This window comes from Dermacentor andersoni, chromosome 10 (assembly GCF_023375885.2).
Source record: "Dermacentor andersoni chromosome 10, qqDerAnde1_hic_scaffold, whole genome shotgun sequence".
Lineage (NCBI taxonomy): Eukaryota > Metazoa > Arthropoda > Arachnida > Ixodida > Ixodidae > Dermacentor > Dermacentor andersoni.
In genome coordinates, this window is record NC_092823.1 from 52,273,335 (window position 1) to 52,290,655 (window position 17,321).

The 17,321-nt window shown below is 42.6% G+C and overlaps 1 protein-coding gene across 6 annotated transcripts in view; it reads right to left on the reverse strand.

Moving 5' to 3' along the window:
• Nucleotides 1-17,321, reverse strand: part of RyR (Ryanodine receptor) — a 314,977-nt gene that overhangs the window by 114,995 nt on the left and 182,661 nt on the right. For all 6 annotated transcript variants that reach the window (XM_055062325.2, XM_055062323.2, XM_055062324.2 and 3 more), the window contains exons 54-62: nucleotides 14,240-14,432; nucleotides 13,481-13,610; nucleotides 12,851-13,090; nucleotides 11,624-11,793; nucleotides 9,764-10,004; nucleotides 8,922-9,082; nucleotides 7,392-7,612; nucleotides 4,482-4,572; nucleotides 2,220-2,360 (exon numbers count right to left, since the gene is read on the reverse strand). In XM_055062325.2, coding sequence (XP_054918300.2) covers nucleotides 2,220-2,360; nucleotides 4,482-4,572; nucleotides 7,392-7,612; nucleotides 8,922-9,082; nucleotides 9,764-10,004; nucleotides 11,624-11,793; nucleotides 12,851-13,090; nucleotides 13,481-13,610; nucleotides 14,240-14,432 — 1,588 coding nt within the window. The remainder of the gene's footprint in view (nucleotides 1-2,219; nucleotides 2,361-4,481; nucleotides 4,573-7,391; nucleotides 7,613-8,921; nucleotides 9,083-9,763; nucleotides 10,005-11,623; nucleotides 11,794-12,850; nucleotides 13,091-13,480; nucleotides 13,611-14,239; nucleotides 14,433-17,321) is intronic.

Sequence of the window (17,321 nt, forward strand, 5' to 3'; positions counted from 1 at the left end):
CAGGACAGGATACCCAAACAAGAGAAAGCTGAATTATGATGTGCTATAATTGGAGTTGCGGCCTCTGCAATACTAACTTCTCTAAAGGCTGCCATATACGCAAGACAGTTTGCCTTGAAAGAATGTACAGTCGAAGGATGTACAGTCACGAAACGTACAGATATGACGCATTCTTTTGCTCTAGGAGCCATTTTCAGTTTTCCGCATCCAGACCACAAGTACTAGGCTTGTGTGAATATTCAATATTTTCGAATATTCGATCGAATTTTATGCTATTTGATTTTCGCTTCGGCTTGAATTTGAGTGTTCAAAGTATTCAAAGAATTCAAAACGAACAAGTATACATATCTTTCCACGTGCAAGTCGCACCCGCAATTACGACACCTCAGAACGAAAGAAAAGATCTGCATAAATTACCCACAGAAATAAGTACATATAACGCCTAAATCTTTGCAACGACAGTCTCCATTTACAGATGCATGAATCGTCCACAATGTATATTTGGTCAGTGGTTCAGTTCCCCGTCGCTGTGGTGACACTGGTGATGTTGAATTTTGCCCTAGACGTAGTTTCATGACAGCACGAGCGGCGCTGCCGTGAAACCACAACTCGAGGCAAAATTCACATTCACATGGAGCCATTAGAGAGCTGGACCACTTCTGTGAATAGATTTGCATCGACGCAGCACTAAACCGTAACTTCGGTGGCCAACACCCAGAGAAACCGTGCTGGCTGAGCCCAACAGCGAAGGCAGGTGCGGTGGTGGACAGAAAACCATCGTGGGAATCTTGCTGCTCATTAGTGATTGAACTGCAGATCAGGCGTACTGGCTAGACTGAGGACTGCAAAAGCAGCGAGCATGCCTATCAAGTTTCTCTGTGCACTTACAAAATGAAATGCATGAAGCTCGCATGTAGGTAAAAAGCAAGAAGCTGAATTTGCGCAACGCAGCGTAAACAGCTGGCATCATGCAGCCACAATCCCACTTCACAGCATCGCAACGATGCATGACAGGCAAACGTAAAATGCTCCCATGGCCTTTGACACCACAAAAGGTTATGTATATTGAAGCACAACAGTGAACAAGAGACTGTAAACCAATTTTCTGTTCTGCTGGAGTGGTATTAAATCTTTAACTTGCAGTTTCGCATGAAAATATCTGAATAATGGCACATTGAAAAAAAAAGCGAACTTAAGAGATGAACCTGTTCTCTTTTTTTTCAAGCAAATATCTAAAAAATTTTTAGATTTATGACTATCTGGCTTTTGTATCGAGGTATTGTGCAAATCCTACAACTAACCAAAGTATGTGCCTAAATTGATTTGAAATAATTACTATCATCTTCTGACTCCATCTTGCACCAGAAATTGATATTTGCACAAGCCTACACAAATCTCAACCTGATGAAGCAGATTGCGCGAAATTAATTCTGAATTCACACATTCTGGGATTCTCCTTTCCTTTCCCACTAGTGCTGATCATTGCTTAGCTGCTAGTACACTGCGCTAGACAGTTGCAGCGGTCAATATAATCCAATCCCCTTCCTTTTCCTTTATTTATCTATTGCTTTATATAAATAAACAACTAATTACCCCTACTACTACTCAATAATGTACTTCAAAGTGCAATTCAAATGTTTTTCATTAGGTAATAAAACATTCAGGCAGTAAAAGCTCAAATAGACATATATAATGTGCAAATCCACCACACCTCCATGTCCAGACCTAATGGAGTCAACAATAGGCGAATCTAGAAATGTACAGGGGCATAACATTTACATGTCTTAGACTCAGACTCATCGCAGTGTAAGTTGAAAGCGTCTTGCTCAGCTTTCCGCCAGCATCTTAGTGACTTTTCAAGCCTACCCTTTACACTTGTGAGCCCTCCTAAGCATGCATTTCTAGGAGCATCAAAGTGGTAAGTGCTTACATATAATAGATGACACCTAGACATCACTACGGAAAATTACACTATCCTTGTAGCCATATTCAAGAGACAGCAAGCTGTGTGTACCTTTAGCCCCTCAAGGGCTTCCTTCTGGAAAGTTAGCGTTGTAGAGCATTGCTATTGACCTAAAAAAAACAAACTCCTCTCAAGATAGCCAAAGATAGATGGCCTGTGTCTATCCTTTTTCATTGACCCATCCTATGATTACCGACTAAATAATGGCCTCTCTGAGACACTAGTCAAAAAGAGGGAAAGGGTTGCAGCAACTGACCATCTTGGACAGAGAGTCAAAAATGTTGGTGAAGAGCAGCATGGTGAGTCGGCGCTCTTCTCCCGATGCTGTCCCGTAAGCTCCCTGGCCACCGCTGGCGCTGTAGTAGCTCTTGCATCGCTCGTAGTGCAGGGTCAGCAGCTGAAAATAAAAAAATATGCATGTACATTAGAAATGCGGCATATTGAGCTACATGGTAATCTATTGTCATCACAAAGACGTATAGCAAAAGTAGCGGGGTGTGCAACAACATCACTCGTATCTCTCTGTTGTGTACAGCATGAAACCGCCGAGGTAACATATGTAATACTGAGGACATGCGCCTTGCTTTTAAGAATGTGTGCATATAAACCAAAAGCATAAATCTTCACTTAATATCTGCATGTGAAAAACTACTCAGCCTTTCAGCCCACACATAATGCCACTTACTTACACATACAATAAATTGCTATATGTTTCATGTAATTGTTTTAATGAATCACTTCTACTTACAGCCATTGAATATACTATCAGTAAGCGATGAGCATTATGTGCCAACAAGTGCAGCCTTCCCATTCAAGCAGCTGCTAGCAATACGGTTACAGGAGCTATGTGGCTATTATGAAGCTAGAATGCTTCAGAACAGATCAGTGAAAATTCGAAGTACAAAACTGTAAAAAGACAGAGAATGTATGTGAACCAGGCAAACGTGCTCTTGTACATTCTGTGTTCTGTTTTCATTGTCTTCATCGCACTTTTCCTAAAAATGCGGCATAAACATGGGATAGCTATTAATAGCCAATTCCAGAAATTAGTTCTAAAGAAATGTAAACTGAATCTCTGAAAATTCTGTTAACAATATTGCAGGTGAAAATATCTATTAAAAGCTCATTTCAGAAATTAATGAAAATAAAAACTAAACTACACTTTCAAAACACCATGATCATGTTTCAAAAGCATGTGCATGTTGATTTTATTAGCCGTAGTAGTCTCAGTGAACTTGTATACAGTTGATGTCCATTCATTCAGTTCTGACTGGGCCGACAAAACTAGTTCAATTATCTGACTGGTCGAACTAAACAAAGCGCAGAAAAAATGATGAAACGCGCTGTTGATTCACTTGGTTGTATCTGCCTTTAAGTTTAGCTTTTCCGCAGTACAATTTTGTTATGTGGCAAGCATATCAAGCGGGGAAAGGTGCCGCTGAATTATGGGACACAGCAGAGTTCATTAACTTACATGTGCAGGTGCGCCGTCTCCGGTCGCAGCACGAGCACCGAGACACTTAAGTTTACTGCCAGACTTTCATTGTTTTAGATAGACCCGAACTCTTCTGTGTCTTTAAACATCCTCTTGCCTTTTGGAGATTTTTCATCTTACCACCTTCTTTAACACTAGATCTCTCAAAACAAAGATGGTTTTTCTACAATTCTCAGTGCATGGCGCATGTTTGCATCTACAATTAAGGGACGTATACTACGGTCTCATATGTGAGACACGCATGGTGGGCAAAATGAGGATTCAAATCGCCATGGAAACGTTGGAAACACCTCTGAATAGCTGCTAGTATGCTTATTAGGCATTTAGGTGCTCATACTGTGGCCAGAGATGGTTCGTACGCATCTGTATAATTAAAGAACACATGCTATGTTTCGTCACAGTAGCCCTGTTCAAGTCTTGGTATGTTTCACCTCATCGCGCGACTGTATTGCTGCGAAGTCGCTTTGTCAAGTTCAAATACAAGGGCGAATCAGAGTCCTTGCCCACTTTGCAGTGTGCTTTCTTAGAACCGCTACAGGCGGTCTCCTTGTGCATGGCTAGCAGGTGGGTGTGAATGGATTCACAAGTTGAGGTTCCCCTAAAGGACGACTAATGACACCGTTGCAAGTCACTTCTGCAGCGGTGCTCTGGAAGGTGACCTTGGAGTATGCGTGGTTCGGGGGGATAGTGCGACGCCAAACCGGATGCATGACCACTATTATTGTTTTGTGTGCGTGCGTGATTGACATGCCTATATTCTCAAGGTATGTTGAGCCTCTGTAATAAACTTGACTGAATATGTAGAAAGATATAAGCAGTTTCTCTAGCCTTAGATAACTACAAACAACCTATTATATTAAAATATATATAACCATAGCATGAAGTTTCTTAGAGCATCGTAAATTACAATCCTCTGCAATGCATATGTCTCACAGTCCATGACAATAGAATGTTAGGACAATTTGGTGGAACCAATCTGCTGGGAACTTAAAAATAATCGCATTGCCTTCAATTTATACTCACCCTGAGGGCGACGGCGGTGTACTCCGTGATGACTGAGACATCCACCGTGAGTTTCCGCAAAAGGCGCAGAAGCATGCTCGGCTGCATTTCCCTGTACACATAAAAATGTGTCATTAGTTTAAATAGCGAGTTACAATAGTCTTGACATTTTTGTTTCTTGCTATCCCTTCATCACCACGTTCTTTAGGTACACTTCAGGACAAAGGCTATTATCTCCATGCAATATTCATGAGGAACATAGTGGCCAATTACAGCTACAGAGTGACCACACTTCCTGTTGTGTGATGGCAATGTCCTTTTAGAGCTCACCAGGCCTTCATAGTTTGATTGACCATCAGCTAACATTGCCCCATTTGCCCTTTGGCATGGTTTGTACTAGAATCACGCACCACTCTAAGCCCGACAGATGTAGTGACAGCTCAGATGGAGATTACAAATTGAAGGCACTGGGAACATCAGCCTGTGCAGGAACCAGTTTCTGATGCCCATTAGGTCTATTGTTGCTTCACGTAATTACCAACTATGTTTTCATTGTTTTATTCGGCCACTGTCATACTTACACAAGCAATAACACCAGAAAGGTCCTCTTATGATGGAAAAAAATGAAATAACATAAGAAAGTGTTAATGAATAGTTAATACAAACTAACAACTTGGAACGCATCTGAATATGAGTAATAGAAGTGGAAAATTTTAGCGTGAAACAACCCACAGTTATCTACAACAATGTATGCCTGTGCAGGACCATCTGAACATTTTTCAGCCATCGCAGAGACAAATCACACTCTATGTTATATTAATGACAGAAAAGTCATGCACTATATGCCAAGCGACGACATTTGCTTGCAGAGATTATACCTCATGGGTGCACAGTGCAGTAGAGTATTGTGCGGTAGGGTACGTGGTAGAACTGCTTTTTGCCCCACCCCCTCCTTCCTCTTTAATTCTCGCTCGTCATAGACCTTCATCTCACCTGTATTTTCTCCCTAGGGCATTGAGGGGTTGGCATTACAGAAAAACATCTCGCGTTATCCACATTAGAAACGGGGTTCCAGATGTTGTGTGACATGCATTCTTAAGCTGACGATTGCACAAGAAGTGAAAAGAAGCTCATGCAACACATTCCTGCCAGCACAGTATGGTGAGCAATGCAGAGGGAAGTAATGCCCCCTGTAATTGAGACTATTGTCACAAGCGAGAAATTGGTAGTGATATATTGAAGCTGCGCCAGTTGATACCATGATCATTGTACCTGCGCTGGCTGCCGCACTCCTACATAGTTAAGGCGTGCCGCTACAGATGGTTCAACATGTCCAGTGTATCGAACAGCCAATCACCAATCTCCGTTGCTGTAACCGAAGAACAACGAAGCAGGCTTGCCCTAGCCACAGAAGTTCTTGGTCACTGTATTTTGCTTCTGCTACGTAACCCAGCTATCTATCATTTATTAAACTGTATCATTCATTACCAAGCCAAACTTCTGGCCTAACAGAAAGCCTTACTTTACGGGACTGAAGAGAAACAAATGCTTTGCACTTTCCTATAAGCCCTTAACCAACCAAAGTTATTATTTAATACACATGCGTTAAAAGAACAATCAGTGAATGAGTGTCACAGTGAAGCATATCTGCCTTGCAAGTACAGCAGACTATTCTAGGTGGCAGTATGGTGTAGAGGTGCAGTGTCGAGATATGGGCCATCGAACTTGCGATAAAAAAAGCACTGCTGATCCAGTTATGATTTACCAAAGCACAGTGTTATGCAATGGAGCACAAAAAATGACTAGAATGCCAATGCATTCACTTCCCACTTTGGGACTGAACGTCTTGAAACTGGTGTCGTCTTGAGAATTTGTTCCAAGTTTACGTGCTTAATGAACTCATCAGCCACAATTAGTAAATTTGCTAAAGTACAGTCAAACCTCGACATAACAACCATGGATGTAGCGAGTTATCAGACAGAATGAAGTAAATGAAACCATTATGTCAATGCAACTACAGCGTAACAGATACGTTTGTAAGAAACAGCGAATATAACGAAGCTATTTTCATGTCAGATGTGCATTCATAAGAAGGTTTGTCTTACTGTAAATTAATTAGGTAAGAACTTAATCCGTGGTTTCGTGCTTATTAGTCAATTGTGCATTTCGATATCCCATGCACATAATATTCTCCTCTTCAAGTAATCCAGCTCATGAACTAGAATTGTGCTACCTGTCACAGGCAATTTTAAAACAACTCGGCATATTTAAAGAACACGCGCAGCATTTCAAAAAAAAAGAAATTGTAAATTGATTAACTTGCTCACTTTCACTTGCACGCAATTACAAATGCTTATGCAGCTAAAAAATATTCCCGATTCAGTGTTGGCTGATTATTAATAGCATATTTGGCTGGTTGTGTTCAAGTGCTCCCGAGCAGCAGGCTGAAATCAAATGCCCGTTACACATTTGGATAGTTCTTTCAGAGTGCTACACTTCAGCTCAGAGTGCTCAGAGGACCTCTCTTCTTTGACCCAGGAGCATGACCGAAATCTGGAAGAATTCTGGTCCTGTGGCTCATGCAGCTACCATTGTTGTCATGGCATCTGCCGTGGCCGGTGTGCATTGTTGATTCATTAGGTTTGTTTACAACAGAAGGAGCTTCCAACCTCCAATTGCTCCGGCAAGTGGCTGCATGTTAGGCTTGGGCACGCTTGCTCTCGCTCCAATTTCGAGAGAGCGCCGCATTCTTGCAATGCAAGTTGGAGCACGGCAGGAACCAGCCAAATGTACCATAGTAATTGTGATGAATATTTCCATGACATCAGTGACCTCAAAACCACAAACAGTCAGAAAGGCCCATTGACACCAGTTGTTTCCTGTCATGCACGACTGCCAAATGAGTCTAAATTTTCCGTAGCCCAAACTGACCTGGTAAGCGCGACGAGGAAGTCGGAGACCTTCTCACGCTGCCCCTTGGTGAGAATCTTGACCTTGGAGAGTCGGTAGACAGTGTGCAATGTTGCATCCAGCAAACTGGCATAGTTCTCTGCGTCGGTGAAGTAGTGGTGGTACTGGATGAGCATGGGCAGCACCGAGTTGCCAATGTAGCGGTTCAGGGCCAGCGCCATGTCGCTCTCCGTGTTGTCCATCTGCAGTCAGAAGAAGAGAGTCATGCGAAAGTGAGACAGGACATGCGAGGAATGATAGCTCACTCTGCCTTTCTGCTTGGTAGGTAGCGCTCTTCAATGTCAGAAGAAAGTCCTAAAATTTATCTGGTGCTGGGCAGAATGGAACCCACGTAATGAATGCTCAGGCTTCGTGCTATTGCTGCTAGATGGTGCCGTGTGTCCAGAGGGAAGACAGAGGGACGAGCAGGAGAGGAGCTGGCTGCAGGACATGTCTCATACATGACGCATTTAGGTAGTGGAAGCACAGTGTCGCTACATTGCTTCAATGCTTATCACATTAATGTCAACAGTCATCCTGAGATTGTCCCTGCCAGATTTTTCCCGTTTCCTACCAGTAACTTTTCAACAGTAACTTGTCACATCATATGGTACCAATAGCAGAATTTTCATGGACCTATAGGAGCCATATGGGGATGCTTGGCTCTCTTGTGTCCCCTTAACCCGTCTTCTCCGCACAACTCTTACACCTGATGTTCGGCTTTCTCGCATGACACGTGTGCAATCATGGAAGTGGGTGTTGCAGCTAGGCGGCTGCAATGAGAGATGGCGCAAGTGTAGCAATTCAAGTGCCGCTCGACCGTGTAGATAACACAGGCATAAGTGAAACTCGCTTCCTCCGCTTTAACCGAGGTACCAGCACATGCTGACCAATCGTACTTTCAGTGAAGCACACTGCGATACTGTCCCACAGAAGGCTTCCCACTTGGCTTCACAGCGCGGCACCAGCATGGCCAAACACAATCACTCATACATGTGTATTTGCGAGGCTGCACTCATGAATGATTTGGGTGTTGGTGCTCATATAGGCAACCACTCACTCAGTATCCATACTTGTGTGGTGAGTCAAACATCTCTGATTTCTCTGCATGTCTCCATCGAGGAACTGTAGTATGCCATGTATTTCTGCTAGTTGGCATTACTGTATAAAAACACAGCATTAAACGCACTTCTTAGGTTTGCGATAAGCTAATGTCATTTTCTCTCTTGCCTACAGCATTTGAGATCCCACTAGACTATCTAATCTAATCTAGCCATAAAATAAATTGGATATTAGTTGAAGAGAACGACACAAGCAGTGTACAAAGCGCTTACCTTTGCATTTTCTGTGCCAGTGTTCAGTCTGTGGTGAAGCCATTTGCAACTTTTCACCAATAAGCCCCATCATTAATGCTATTAGGATAAATGCCCACATGTCTATGGCCCTTATAGCCCCCTTTTGAAAAACATTAGCGTGCTGTGCTTTCGAAAGTGAGAACTTGCTGGTCCTCACCCGGTCAAGCATGGTGGCTGCTCTGAGGTCAGGCAAAAAGCCATCCTCAAGAAGGCGGAAGAAAGTCTCCTGTGTCTCCAGTCCATAGACTCGTTCCAGGAACATTACGATGGACTGCTTGTGGTTGGGCTGCAGTCCGGCAGGCAGATCAGTCTTTGGTGCTGCACAGAATTGAATGCATTTTGTCAGAAATAAAAAAGGACTTTTTTTACTTTTGTAAGCAGTTGTTTTAAACTCGCAAGAGCAGAAAGGATTCGACAATAACTCAATAAATTAGAGCATGAGGGCACCTCCATCGTAAGTTTTCATTCAATTAAAAGAGAGCATACTATTGCCATGGCTTAGTGGTTGCCAGGTTGGCCATTGTAGTTAGCCATATGTTGATGACCCTACGATGGCCAATGTAAAGCTAGTTTTGGTCCTCAAACTTGAGAATCTCAGAGCAACTGACTTCTGGTCGACCTCGGCAAGGTCGGCCAGGAACACTGGGAAGAGCATTTTTCTTCCATTAGAAATTAGTACACTATTGATGACAACATGAAAAGGGAAAAAACTGCTCTACGCATGGGTTAGATTCTTTCCTACCTTTTTTTCTTGCCTTACCAGCTCATTCTTGACCAGTCCCTTGTGGTGGATAACAATACAATGAGGGCCCTCTCTTATCTCTAAAGACTCTTATTCTTCAAGCCCAGAGGGTTTGAAAAACCATACTTGACCTGGCCCTCAGGTCCAATTCCAACAAAGAACAGCTTTTCAGGCAATAAATGAATATTGCTACGGTTCTCCGAGTCATTTGTAAGGCTCATTATTGGGTACCGCACTAGATGTATGCATGCACTCACTGGTGTCGCCTTTGCGGGGTATCTGAAGTGTGAAATGGAGACTGAGTGCCCCTAGTAGGTCATCCAGGGGCACGAGGGAGCGTAGGATGGCACGTGCCCGGATGCTCTCGTTCTTTCCCTGGGCGATAGTGGCTGCCTCGGGGGCGCACCGACCGAGCAGGTCCACAAGGGTGCAGTAAAAGTTGAGGATGGCCGCACCCATGTCGATGTCATCTTCGCCAGGCTCCTCCAGCTGCATACCCTGCCAAGTCGAAGGGGAAAATGATGAAAACTAGATGGAGCTGTAGATTCCCTCAGCTATAGGTGCCCCTGTTTTGAAGGTTTCACCAACCAAATTGGAGAACCCAGAAATGGGCATCACCTTCCACAGAGCCTGCTAGGAACCCGCTCGCAGTCACAACATGGCTAAAATCTCTGCATGCAACTTCGGTTATATCTGTGTGCAGCTTATCAATGATGCCAGTGTAAGATCTCGCTACAGCCCAACTGCAGAAATGCAGAATATTTACTCGAGTAATAATAAATTAATGCAACTCTTTTTTCAACAGGTACCTTAACAGAGCTGTAACACAAGATGTTGCAGCACACATCCCTAAGCAATAGGCAGTGCCAAGATACAGCCAGCAAAGGGCCACAAATAATGGTAGGGTAAGTTCAATTACAGATTTTAAATGCATGCTATGAATGAAATATGCAAGTTATGCCTATGTTTATCATCCATATGAACTGCAAAAGGCTGATTATTAGAGGTGTCATAGCAATATACATACAGTGTGTGGTGAAAGCACTCGAGAACATACCTAGCAAGTAATGACATCTTTTAGTCCCACTGTGGTTAAGAAGGGGTGACCATGTTTGTTTAGCAACATCAAAACACTGCTTGCTTACCATACCACTCAATATTAAGTCACAAACAGAGTAGACTTGTCTTAACTTACGCTCCATTTGGTGGTGGTCATACCATTAAAAATATTCCAGGCTTATGACTGAGTCAAATACTCTACCAAGTGACTCTATTTTGATGCGGCATTTTGAGCACAAATTACCTCTGCACCACCTCTAGCTCTCCCCTAGTCGCTACTTAGACCCTCAATTATAGACATCTGCTCAAAATGTATCTCTGTATACTGTCCTCACCTCATTTCTTCCAAAATCATATTGAACGCACTCCTCAGACAAGTATTGATGACGTGCGAGTATTGTGCAATGCTTTCTAATATGCTCCCACCTGTTCACTCACAACAGCCCGGCAATGTGCTTTGCCTTCCTCGGCAATGATAAAACAACGTGAAAAATGTTTATCACCTTTAACAGGCTCTGCCCACTTCCAACTCTTACACACAAGCAACACTGCTGGACAGCTACCGTTTAAGCGGGAGCACGGTGGTTGGACACAGATGTCAGTGTATAATGGCCAATTCAGCATCTATGCTAAAGCCACCACATGCAAACAGCACCAAGTGTAATAAACTCACCAATGCACAAGAATGTCTGTGTCATGCTTCATAACTGCTTGTTCCAATGAAGAGACTAAACCAAGCCTCATCAGAAGTAAAAAGAAGTTTCTCTATGAGCTCTTGAATTTAGCGGTATCCAGTATATGACACACATGTAGCTCTAACCTCTCCAACCTTCTTGGCGTAACAAGGATATGAGCCTCACTTGCTTCAGTTCTCAACAAAACACAGTGACATACTCCTAAATGCACTTGCGACTCTCTCTTTTTTGCTGCTGGGTCTCACAGGCAAGTACTTTTAATGTCTGAACAAGATCCACATCTGGCAAAGCAGGTCACAACATCCAATTGACTCGAAAACAATGTTAAGCAATGAAGAATCCTGATTGGTCACACACGCTCACCTGTTGCTGTTGCTGCAGACGTTCGGCAGCGATGCGTTCAGACATGCGAACAGCCTCACGGATGGCATCTAACAGCCCTGGACCTTCACCCCGGAGTGCTGGACCCAGGCACTCTGGCCGTCGAATGAGGAGGCGGATCACCAAGTTGGCATTCTCTTCCACTGTCTCACCTATAATGATGAGGTTTGGAACGTATAGCTGCAACACTTAATTCAAGGCAACACAAATGAGCTGCTTCCCTATGCAATGCAACAGTTTGTCATGCCAAATGATGAGACAAGCATATAAACATAAGCTGTAATAAAATTAGTGCACTACAATGCATTTGTATGGGTATGTAAGAGGTTGTAAATAATTGCAGCCTTTCATGATGCATACATACAACCACTTCAAAAATCTTCATGCATAGATACAAAGAATATATTTTTTGCAACCTTAGTATTCACAAATGGGCCTCGACTCAATGCTCTTCCTCAATTCCTCCAAGCACAGTGACACCACGCAGTTGAAGAAAAAACTACTTTTCAATAACCCTTTTCAGTGATTCCTATAAAAAAGGGTTGCTTACGGAACACCTTTCCACGCCTATGTTTTCGAGTACATAAGTGCGTGGTTACAAATACTACACCCACAAATCATCCTACGCAGTGAAGCATCATGACCACTACAGTTAGGGAGGGGAGCAGTGCTGTTATGCATATTTCTTGAGTCGAAGTGTAGTGTCAAGTGGAGAAGCGTGCTAGAACACGGGGTAAGGCATCAGCAATTAAATATTTCAATTTAGCTGGTTTCAATTGAACAATGCCGAGCACGAGCATCACAGCAAGACAGAAGCTGTGAAGCAGACGAGAAAAAGAATGCCTGCTCCTGAATGCTTCCCTAAAGACTCTATGTGCACTACAAGCAATCTGGAATACCTCTTTTTTTCAGTTTCCTTAACAGAAATATTGCCCTTCTGTACGCCACTACACGAGGAACTAAAAGGCTGTCTTTACTGGACTTAATTCACAAACAGTGAAAAGCTTTGATGCATATTCACTTTGCAAGGAAAGATACTATAGGAGCTGGCACTACATATGTCATCCATGTTTCTTCCTGTCCTATTGCACTGTTCATAAGTGCTACAAAGAACAGAACACTCCAAACACATACCACCTTTGTTAGTACTAACAACATGCTATGTGCTTATCATCTAGTGCCACCTGATTACTGTAGAAGCACACATACCATTGACCCAGACACAGAAGCGCAGGAAGTCCAGGTAGCGCTCTCCTTCTACTGGGTCCCATCCAACGTCAGGGTATCCACGGTCCACAAGCTCTAAATTAGACTGTAGGCCACATCGAGACATGTAGGCAGCTATCTTCTCCAAGTTGTGCTCCCTCAGGGCAAGAGCCAGCTCCGAGTTCTCCATCAGGGAGCTGTATGCCACATCCAATGGGGTTGAACCACGCAGTGACGGGCGTGCTGCAACCAGGTAAAGTGCCCATCGTGAGCAACAACTTTTCTGCCATTGAGCTCGCATGTAATGCATCGCCGCATATTCCTCTGTTTGCAGTGGTCTGAGAACACGCAACAAGCATTGCAATAAGAGACAAATTCAACTGTTAGCAGATCTAGTAGTGAAAGGGCCACCCTATATCTTAACTCCGGCATCTCACTGACCCCACTGATGCATCATCAGTGACATGATTCATTGCACGCAGGAACACGACACATACACATAGAGAATACACCTACTCTGTGCGCAGGAAATTTGACTAAACTGAAAGCACATTAGCGCAGTGGATCTGCTGGGAAGAAGAATGAAAAATGCAAGTCATGTGATATTTATCTGCACATGCTTCCTGAACTTACAGAGCAGAATGTTGCTGTTCTCAAGAAGGAAGTCAAGATGGTCGAACATGGCCTTCTGGTTCTGGCGACTTGTGCGGCAGAAGTAGCACAGGAAACGGCAGCAAGACACCACCATCTCGTGAGATGTGTCCTGGAAAATGCAAATACATCGAAGTTATGGAACAGAAGTTTACTAACGCCCACTAGCAGTGCCACCAAAGGTACCTTTAGGCAAAGGATCGGTGCACTGAATTTTCTGAAGGCTGTCGTGAAGTCAAAAAGAAAGGTTAATATGTAGAATATAGGTGAATAGGTCAAAGTTTGACTAAAACAATATTCCAAGCTTCGTCGAATAAGTGGCCCACTATAATACAGCCCTGAACCGTCCCATTCCACACCATAATAAGGTGCAGTAACAGGTTGTGTCTTTAAGATGCAGGCTAGCTCATTAAACAGAACGTCAGAATAACTGGATGTTATATTTAAGGGCACACATGAAAGAGCAAGCACTAAGTTGTAATATGGTTTTAAGTTGCTGGCCACTTGTATCTGCAGCACTTTAGCCCTTTTATCTTCAATGGAACTTGCTGTCCCTGATCTATTCTCAGCAGGAACAAACATGATGGATCTTTCTTTTAATTGTGGGGGTTTGATGCCCTGAAGCCACGCAGTGGATTATGAAGGACGCCATGGTGGAGGACCCTAGATTACTTTCATGATGCATTTTTGTAAAACAGGTACTTTCATCATAACACGCCACATCTTCAAACTGCCTCTTACCTTGTCGGCCGGTGTGGCTTCGGGTGCAGATGGTGAGGCAGGCGAAGACGCTGCTGCAGGAGCCTGGCCCGAGGACTGTGTCTGGGCCCGCTTTCCTAGAGTGTTGATCATGACGTCCATGACATTTTCATTCACACGCAGCACACGGATAAGGTCTGGATGTTGGAAGAAGATTCGGTTGTTCACCAGAGCCCTGCGCACACAAAGAGTTGCCGATTCAGAGCCATAAAGATTAGCAACAGGAATGAAACTCTTCCTCTGTAACAAGTTTATACTCAAAATGACTACGAACAATCTGCCATTGTTATCATATGACTAAAATGTACTACTACTTTCTTTTAACTTGGTTCAAATAACGTAAAAGAGCTTGCAGAACAATGTACTGATGACAGCCTTCAAGTGACTGACAGGGGCAGTGCAAATATGTTTACAGTGAGCCGAGGTCATAGTTTATAGAAGTTATGTTACAAGGAGCCCTTGGAAGGCCTTTTAGGTCCAGGGACCAGTGTTGAAGCATGCATAATCCTCTTCGTCATTTTATTTACCATACAGTTAGCCTTCTCAGGCTGTAACAAGGTTACAATGATTGCCACTGTTATCAGCACAGTTATGCTCACTGCAGCACAAGAGCTCTTGTTAGTGCTTGATGGAACAAACAATGCCTACCCCATACAACATGGTGGGCAACATGGGCATGACAGCATGTTGCCACACTGGGTAGGAGTGGTAATAAAATTGTTAGTTAACTCTTGGGGCACCCTACATTAAAAAGCAAGGTACCACATCTGTGACTGATGCCTCAGTAACATCGTATGCTACTCAGGCACAGATGTAACAGCACGGGTAATCTCTCAATGTTGTGTTGCGCAGGCACAGGAATTGCACCAGGCCCCATCTTCCATTTCAATAAATAAGTTGGTAGTTGGTGCTCTGTGGGCTTCTCCCTTAGATGTCTTCTTAGCGCCCTAAAATCATGTTTTCCATGTACAAGCAGCTAATCTACATCTCACCTTGTTCTGTATCCAATTACGTTCAATGACTGAACGTTCGGTCACAATTCATTAGCTAAGTACATTGTGATGCAAATGATCAATTTGCTAAATATTGGTACTAGGCAAGAACAGACTGCCAATTACACATTAAAAGCTTGCAACAATTATGTATGCATAACTTGAGTAATATGGCAATTATGTAATACTATATTTGTTGAAGTGATGCCCAATTATGTGCTGCATAAAGCACATCAACAAGTCTTGTCCATCTCATGCATAGCTTTGCTGGTGCTTGAGATCCAAGTTGAGAAAATGGCACCACTGGCAATACTTAAGCAGCTATTTGAAAATTATTCCCCATTATGTTTGCACCAAGTGAGTGAAGCACACTGCTTGCTGCATAAATGTGCATGCATCATTAGCAAGTGGATCTATGGCTGAGAACCAAAACGTCGAGCATATTTTTGGTTCTAACCCACGGATTAAATACAGCTTTCTACAACAGTCAAATTGCAGTTGTAGTATTCCTCGACAACAAAGAAGCCCCCCAGCAATAACACTTTGTCCATAGGGCATCCGAATCATGTCCTAACATCCAAGTAACATTTCAGATACAAATAGAACATTCGCTGGAAGTCCAGTTTTGTATATCCTATTACGGACGTCCGAAGGATATCGCACATGGACCTGTTTTGAATATCCTACTGCAGATGTCCCAAAATTATCCAATACAAACCTTTTTCAGCATACATGTGAATATTTGTCCTCCAAAGGAGGCTTTTTCTTTGAGTTTGCACGTGACAAAATTATGTTTTGTAGCATGTTTGAATTGCAATCCAAAGCTATCGTGTCTGTAGCTCACGTGTACGTCGTACTTTACGAATTTTCTCACACAATTTACATTGAAAACTTCAGTTAGTTTAATAAGTCACTTGCACTTGACAGAAGGCCAAGAAGAATGAGAAATATATTGCACTTACACAAACACGCATGCATGTGTAACATGTGTAAAAAATTAATCTGTTCTTGATGCGTATGCTAACAGGAGTACTGCAGAGCTCTGTTTAAGACCTGTTCTTTTCAACTTCCTATATATAATAAATGATTTCCAATCTATACCTAAATATTTTGACGGCTTGATGCACGCTGATCACACATCATTAATTTTGAACACAACAGACTTGAAGAACTAGGGGCTCTATTAAGCGAAAAGTTAGTTAATGTTCAAAAATGGTTTAACAGAAAGTGGTTTTACAGTAATAAGCTCACCACTAATAAAACTAGAAAAAAATAGGCCACCTCTTATTCTAAGAAAAAACTAGCAGATTATGACAATTCCTGGTTAAGTCTGCAAAATACCCCATTGGATTAAGTAATTTGCTAAGTATCTAGAAGTTACATTTAAATCTAATATGAAAGGGGGCACTCCCATCAGTAATATCTGCAAGCCGCATATGGGTGCTGTGTTTTGTTAAGAACACATGAATTCTTTCCTACATTTATTTTGCACTCAGGCTATTTTGCATTTCTTCCTTTCTACCTATTTAAACTGCTCAGCCAAACACAAAAACATGCAGTGTATTAAAACATCCTCTGCATTGACAGATGACAGTGCACCTCTCTTTATATCGCTTTGGATGTTGCCACTCGTCAGTGTACACAAATGCACGGTCACCCACAAAACCTTAGTAAAGAATGAACCATTTTTATTAAGCGTATTTACATTACCTACACAAAACACGTGACCCTACATTAACGACTTCAACTTGCCTGCCTGCAAAAGTGCTTGTGGTAAGAGATTATGCAAATTTATTGGAATCCTAATTTGGAATTCTATTCTGAATAATGTTAAAACTAATTTATTTTACTGGCATAAAGGCGCTTCTGTTAGATATGTGAACAACTATATGTCTGACTCGCAAAATTCTTGTGTATCTTTTCTAATTTTTTGTGGAAAATTGTGTGTGCCGTATGTTACGTTGCTACAAAAGGAAAATACGAACTTTGTTCCGTGTACCAGGCTCTGGGGTCCAACAAAGTTTTGTGTACATCTACAGCAGAACCTCGCCGATAAGTTCCCATTACGTACG